Here is a 7,696-nt window from a genome sequence, read left to right on the forward strand (position 1 = left end):
ACTATTATAGTTACAACAATTTATATAAAGTTTTTCAACCCCCTAAATTTAAAAATAAGCTAAATAATTTCTAAAAAAAATTCCGTTAGCATAAAGAGTATATTTGCACCATTTATGTAGCGACGAGGTAGATTTGCAACATTTTTTAATGAGGAGTATATTTGTTCTAAGCCGCAAAATTGAAGATATATTTGCACCATTTCCCTATCTAAAATTTGTACTTTATATTAATGTTTTTTTTCAACTTCAACCCTATAAATTTTGAATTGATTCTAAAACTATTCAAGTTTACAAAAAATTACCTATAATTTTTTCAACTTCAACCCCCTAAATTTGGGATTGACCTCTAATTAGGACCTGGATTTCCCCAAAATTTGTCCCTTCCAACATTCAACAAAGAGAACCCCCGTATTTTCAAATTACGCTTTCGAGCAATCACTTCCTCAGGCGAAAATATAGGTGTAAGTAAGTAACCTTATCGAAGTTTCTGCCTTTAGATTTTCCTCCTATACTTGTGTTTTCACTTGTTGCAAATTGTTTATTCTTTTATCTTCTAAATTAATTTTATGAGAATCCCCAATACGGGGTTTCATTACATTCACGTTTTTTTGGTCTCCAAATCTTTTTTATGCTTCTTTAGATATTTTGCAAGCTAATTTCCAGGTTAAACGAAAAAGTTCAGTTTTGGTATCATATTTTTCTAGCAACCCCTGATAGTTTCACAAATACAGTAAGAAGGTCAAATGTATATGAAAGTTACTACCTGTTGCTTTTAAATCTTTCTTTGATTTCACTCCTTTTGAGCCGAGGGGTCTATCGGAAACAGCCACTCTACCTCACAAATGTAGGGGTAAGGTCTGCGTACATCCTACCCTCCCCAGACCCTACTTGTGGTATTACACTAGGTATTTTGTTGTTGGATTACTAGATGTTTCTTATATAATGGGACGAGACAAGTTTTCTTTAGCTTAGCTCTTATGTATAAGCAATTAGAGGACTTCGATGTGGTGCGCAAACATGCTATGTGTTCAAGAAGTTTGCTAAGTTGATGTAGAGTTGCAAATTTGGGTTTTTTTTCTCTATACAATCTGGAATTGAAAGCTCACTAAGCTTTTGAGAAAATTACAGCTAAGAAAGAAGATATAGAGAGAGTCTGATGGATAAGCTAAAAACTAGGGCTAATTCATTTCTCAAAAGATAGATAAGTACTTAAGGGAAGTTATTTATAGGCTTAATACGTAGGAGGTAGGACAACAATGAGCTAACATACAACAACAACAACATACCTAGAGCCCGTTTGTCTTCGCTGATTTAAAGTAGCTGATAAGCATTAAGTGCTGACTTATAAGCACTTTTATTTTTACCAAACACAGAGAGAAGCCGAAAAGTGCTTATAAGCTGGTTTGACTAGCTTATAAGCTTAGCCAAACACCCTCCTAGTGTAATCCCACAAGCGGGGTCTGGAGGAATGAGCTAACATGCTCCTCTAAAATAAGCCATAAGTTGCAATGCTAACTTGAGCCTCCTTAATTCCTTTCCAGTTGCTTTTAGAGGCTTAAGAAATTCATATCGTATCAAATCTCGCTCCCTCAAATCACCCTTGTCCTCAAGGGTGTGTATTGTAAAAATCAAGGAACTCAATCTCTCCGGGATCAAATGCAATTTGTATAGATTCATCGTATGGAAGGGTTCTTGCCCCAGCTCGATATCTCCGTATCTACAAGCATAACTACTTAATGTTTCTGAGATGACTGATCTTGGTTCGAATGAAGACTTTTTGATGTAGCCTTCCATCTTAGAAAGATGCACACATTTTTCTAGAACTCATAGAGGTCTCAAGTAGTTTTCCACCCGTAGATCAATTCCATACTCAGAACACTTACTTGTCTTTTCATTTGAAGCTGTGACAATGCCTCCAGGGCTCATGCCTGTATCATCGATATATTCTCACAAGCGGCAACAATAAAAATGCACCTTTAAGAAACAACGAGCTCAATCATTTTATCTCAGATGATACACACCAAATGATAGCAATTGCTTTTGCAACATAGGACCACAGTAACATCTTGTCCCTCAAATTTCCTTTACAGGTGCACAATGTAGTACCCAGGAAGCCAATTCGTCCATAAGCATTCTCTCTAATCGGACAGAGCCATAAGCAGCACGAGAACTATCTACCAAACAGAGGAATCTATGTGAACATGCTTATACTTTACCAGTTCTTCTTCGACTTCAAGATAGCCAACTTGATCAATTACACCAGAATTAGCTACACTGAAGATTGCTTTATCTGGTATGAACCCCCAGGAATCTTGCATTATCTCAAAGCAATGTACATCTTCCTTGTTAGTTCCTTGTTGTGCACCGCCAGATATCATTGGATACCAAGACAGTAATTCTTTGACAGTCTCAATGCTAGATCTACATGCAGTCTCTTCCTCAACATCCATTGCTTTGTCATCGTTATTTATAAGGGTACCCTGTGAATCATCTTACGATGAAGCAGGTTCCACTTCTTCATGCTCTAATTCCCATTTGCATGGTTGTAGCTTCAACAATCGAAAGATCTACCTCTACCACCATTTGCGTGTTGTGGTTTTATCCTTCATGCTACTTATACCTTTTATGAGATGTGATCATTTCTGGTCTTAGCTAAACTCATATTACTGTACATCCATCTGATCGTTCATATTTTACGACACTCATTTTATGGAAATTGCTGGGCTGCTAGAAGCCCAACAGTCACTCATGTAACATTGCTAGTCTTACAACTGTTCTAGAGAACTTGTTTTGCTTATGGTGTAGGATGGAACGCACAACTGAGGCTGCAACAGGTCTGCCCCAATTGGGCCTTTTAATTCCAATACTCAATAATAGTCTTTTGGCCTTTGGGATAAATTAAGGGCATCTTAATGATGTCGAGGTCACGTGAGTCTCACCTAAGAGGCATGGCCAAGTCCAACCTATAGAAAATCATCATCAATCATCGTCAAGTTTGAATTGATGAATATGAACGGAAAGACTTAATGGATTAATGGTGTGGCTACAGTGAGTGAATGTAAAAATTCATATATCTTGGAAGGCTATTGTTTCCGGTTTTGTGCAGAATTTGGACTGCAATTCTGCTTACAAAATGTTTCACAGATGATATGTGAGATGTAAGGACCAAATAGCATCATGTGATGTCCTAATCATATTTTATTAGGTTTAAATGATTAGATAGGTACTTGAAAACTGAATATTCTGATGAGAAAAAGACAAGTTGAAGCCAAAGCTGAGGTACTTGCTTTTAATATCAGCTTGTGCTGTAGACAAAGTGCATTGTCTAAGCATGAAATAGTACAAGTTTCCAAAAAAAAAAAAAACAAAAAAAAAAAAAAAAGGTTTCAAAAAAAGCATGAAATAGTACATGATTTTTTTACTGGATGAGGGTCTGCGACTTATTCATGTCTGATAAGTGATAACTTCACTAATATTGAGATATGGTTAAAATAGTGTTTTGAAGAGGCGGAGTGCCTTTTTCTGGATTGCAGTTGCAGAATACAGGTGTGGATTCGGGTAACAAAAAGAATCTAGTTTATTTGAGGAGGCATTTCAATGTTTTGGTAGTTTCAAAAGTCCATATGATCCATGAGAACTACTGGATAATATAGAGGTGCTGTTATAGGTTCATATGTTGTCACAAGAGTGTGAGGACAATTAGGATTTCTTTTACATGGCAGTTGTTTGAATGAAGGCTAATTATGTTTTTCAAGTGTACCGAGTTTTCTTCATTTTGTCTTGATATGGAAACATTGTGGTTGTTTAATGGAGGTTCTAATGAATGAACATCATGTAACAGTATAATTTCTGACCATGGAATGCCTGGATTTGGTGGAAAATCAGAGGAACTTAGGCCTTTTAGTCTGCAGTCAGTGCAGGGCTGTTGGTGGGAGTTGAAAGATTTTTTATTTGATAAACGAAGTATTTTGAACTATAGATGGAGCATTCTGCTGGTATATCTTCATGGTTGTGCCATGTTTCTTGCGGCATGCTAGTGACATGGTGCAAGACGTGTCAACAAGAACCAACACCTATTTATTTCGGGCAGTACCTAACACTTGGAGAATCACAAGAATGGAGAAGTTGCAGTAGAGGCGCTGCTCAAAATTTCATGGTTGACTCTAAGATGGCGGGGAGCTCTATTTGCTTTTTCGTTTTTATGGATTAGAGGATTCTGCAAATGTGATGCTTTCAGCACTAACATGACAGATTTGGGAAAAAAAAAAAAAAAACCAGCCCATAGTTTGATTTAGGTGAAGAAGTGGTTCGCATATTATTAGGTAGAGAAGCTATGGAGTTGGTGTGAAGCACATACGCATAGTTCCATCCTTCTTCTTCACAATAAGTACAGGAGCACCCCAAGGGAAAATAAGAAAGGCGCTGCTTACAATTTGCAGAAGAAGAATATCTGTAGAGATTGCCATGAATAATTTTGCCTTCGGTTCTAGTGCTGGATCACTAGGAAGTCTCTCTGAAACTCCTGCACATTTTGAATCCATGTGTAGAACTTAATTGAAACTGATAAACTCCATTCCAGCCTTTCTATTGCAACTTGGCTATTTAAGAGGTTGTTGCAGCAGTTACTGCATTTTTTGTCTATTCTAGGCAATGAAGGAACTGTTCTTTGTGGTGCGTATTTTCTGAAATAGTAACAGAGATTTTATCTAGTCCCTTATCTTTTATATTCTATTTTAAATTTAGGAATATGTAACTTGGGCTCTTTATTGTCTTACACAAGCTTCTGCATCTCAGAGAAAGTTGCGTTAATGTATTTTCTTTGATATGCCAATAAGATATTTGTTTTTAGGTGATCTGGGGCTTTACAACTCTGATATATCTTTCCAGGTAGACAAATATGAATATAAAACCAACAGTTGCATTGAGAGCCATTCTTGTCGGAGGAATAGCTGCTTTTGCAAAAATTGGTGGTGCTGTTAAAGCTGCAGGAGGTGTAAAATTAGGTGCAGCAGCTGCTGCCATGACTGCTGCAGCAACAGCAGCCGTATCAGGATCAAAACAAGAAGAAAAGAAGGATGGTTCTCAGCAGTTGTCATCCAAGTGATGCACACAGCCCATGTTATTTTTTCTCCTATGTTACTTATAAATTGTCAAAATAAAAGTTGTAGGGTGGTGGAATATGCCAGTCAAATGGTTTACCAATATGATCTTAAATAGCTGAGATATACGGGTCCTTACAACTGCGGGATTTGTTAGTTCTGTACTAATGGAAGTAGGATTTTTTTGAAGTGAAAAAAATCATCACTCAGCTTCGGGGTAGAGGCAGTTTGTTTGCTCTACCTGGGGTATGTAATTGTTTTGTACCAGTAAAGGATGTATTACTGCTTCTGTGCTACTTTCGGAAGCAAAGTTTATGTTTTTGTAAGGTTTTAAAACATGGGGTCTCTTAATAAACCAATTTGAACTTTGAATTCCTTGTTCATTATACTGAGTACATTAGCTGAACCTTTTTCATTAGTATAGACTAATTTGCCTTGTATTAGTGAGAACCGGGTTGCCATCCCTTTCTTAGTAAATGATGATAAGTTAACCATAAGATACGTGACGGTATTTATCCCTCAAATGTTTTCTTGGGTGTTTGCTCGTACTCCCAAGTACATAGTTTTGGAAAGTACATAGGAAATGCATTTTAGCTTTTGTTATATTATTGTTATTTTTGACTTGTATACTTGAAAATCATTCTTGAATTCAATTATATTTTGCTTTAACGATGATAGATAGCATCGTGTAATACACAACAAAAAAGTAGTTTGGAAGTTAAATGAAAAATATAAACATTATAGCCATAACATGAGAGGGTCAAATTAAAATATCAATACAGTTTTACAAGCCCAATGGATATCCAAAATTAATGACATTATGGTAGGAGTAATAAAATAAAAGGAGAAAGGAATTAGAAAGGAACATACATAAGAATCAAGGCAAGTCAACAATTGATTTTGTCAAAGATTGTTAATCAAGCAGAATCAATGATGGCATATGATAACATCTAAGACAACCATTATGACATCCATAATGACCAAAGCTGATAAAGAGAATGCCAGTCTTTCATCTTTACTATCATAATAGTTCCCATAAATATTATCCATTGAAAAGGTCAATACAGAGAAATGTTCCACCCACAGAACTTGTGCTGAAGGAACAGAAAATGAACTCTAATATTTTACCAAAAAAAGGGAAAAAAAAAAGAGAAAAAAAGAACTAATATTTATGTGTAACACAAGATACAAGTCAAACTTTAAACGTCATAAGCCTCCAATTGCACATCTTTGGACTTCAAAGGTTCATACTCTCCCAAATAAACTTCAAGATGATCAGAAAGTGCAGATTTGTCAATGTTCTCATGGTGATAGGACTTGCAAACAAAGTAAATAATTGTTTGAATCACCAAACCAAAGAGAATCAACTTGAACAATAAAAGAAGACAAAGCAACCCAACCCCTACACTATACAACATCCCTAGATGCATATGATGGTTTCCATGTACCACAAACTTCTTGAAAATAAAGTTCAAGACACCAAGTGAAAGATTGAACTTGAAAAAGAAAACTAGGGCTATTCTCATCTTCCCCTTCAATAAATCCTTGCTTTTAAGCATGGCTTTCACCCCATATGAATCCTCTAACACGGTTATCACACTAGCTAAGTGCCATATAACCGAAAGGTACACGGATCCGCCGACATAAAGAATCCCCATGATCACGACAACAAATCTAACGATGCCATCGTTTTCACCCTGCATGCTGAAAGCCCATACAAACCATATAACAAAGGCAAAGAAGGCAACAAAGTTATAAGCGAAGAAACAAAGGAAAGCACACAAGAAAGTGACCATAACCCTCTTCCAAACTTTAGGGACAACACTCATAACTTTCATGAAACCGACTTCACGAGAAGTGTATATGCAAGCAATTGTGTAAACCACAGCAGAGGTGGAAAGAAGGGAGAAGATGACGAGGATAGTGAAGTAAACAATTATGAAAAGCCATAGAGAGGTTACTTCTGAATTTATGTGATCAGAGATCTTGTTGTATTTCGCCGTGCCCGTGTGAGTGTGTAGGAGCTGAAACTCAGAGTGCTTAAGGTCAGAGAAGAAAAGATGGTAAACTTCCATGTGAGCTAAGAAGATGAAGCACATTGGAAGGATCAAAGAAAGGGTGATTTGGCTGAATATTTTCCTCCATTTGTAGATGACTTTGTAGGCTTCTATGTAGATATCAAAGAGGCCTAGGAATTGCGTCTCTTCTTGTTCTCTATCCATGGTTAGTTGCATAGAGGATATGGAATGCAGATGCTTTAAGAGGGGGTAGATGGCAGGATTTAATCTATGGAAATGAAGGAGAAGAGATTAATATATGGTAGGAAATTGGGGAGGATATCTATATAGGCAAAATTTTCCTCTCTTTGGTCAATTTGTTAAAAAATATAAAGACAAAATTGAAAAGAAAAAGAAAAACAATTTGAAGCGTGAATAAGTAAAATATCTGAAAAGAAATGTTTCTCCAGTACAAAGTTATTTAGGGAAATATAGATAATTTTCTTCAGAATTCCTCAAAGCCGATACTGCAAAGATTGAATAACCACTTTTAGGGAAGCCGTAATATAAAGGAAAAAGGATTATTTAGAATTCTTATTT

The 7,696-nt window shown here is 36.3% G+C and overlaps 1 protein-coding gene and 1 long non-coding RNA gene across 2 annotated transcripts; one reads left to right on the forward strand and one right to left on the reverse strand.

Moving 5' to 3' along the window:
* The first annotated feature begins 200 nt into the window (after positions 1-200).
* LOC132627222 (uncharacterized) lies at positions 201-5,471 on the forward strand. Its single transcript, XR_009577807.1, has 2 exons — positions 201-465; positions 4,888-5,471. It is a non-coding gene; the product is annotated as an uncharacterized LOC132627222 (long non-coding RNA).
* Positions 5,472-6,298: 827 nt separating this feature from the next.
* Positions 6,299-7,321, reverse strand: LOC132628902 (uncharacterized). The gene has a single exon (XM_060344655.1). The coding sequence runs from the start codon at positions 7,319-7,321 to the stop codon at positions 6,299-6,301; it is 1,023 nt and encodes a 340-aa protein (XP_060200638.1).
* Between the last annotated feature and the right edge of the window lie 375 nt (positions 7,322-7,696).

Source organism: Lycium barbarum, chromosome 2, assembly GCF_019175385.1.
Source record: "Lycium barbarum isolate Lr01 chromosome 2, ASM1917538v2, whole genome shotgun sequence".
Classification (NCBI taxonomy): domain Eukaryota; kingdom Viridiplantae; phylum Streptophyta; class Magnoliopsida; order Solanales; family Solanaceae; genus Lycium; species Lycium barbarum.

Bases quoted from the DNA above. Each gene is read 5' to 3' on its own strand.
- LOC132628902 (XM_060344655.1), bottom strand. From the start codon at position 7,321: ATGGATAGAGAACAAGAAGAGACGCAATTCCTAGGCCTCTTTGATATC.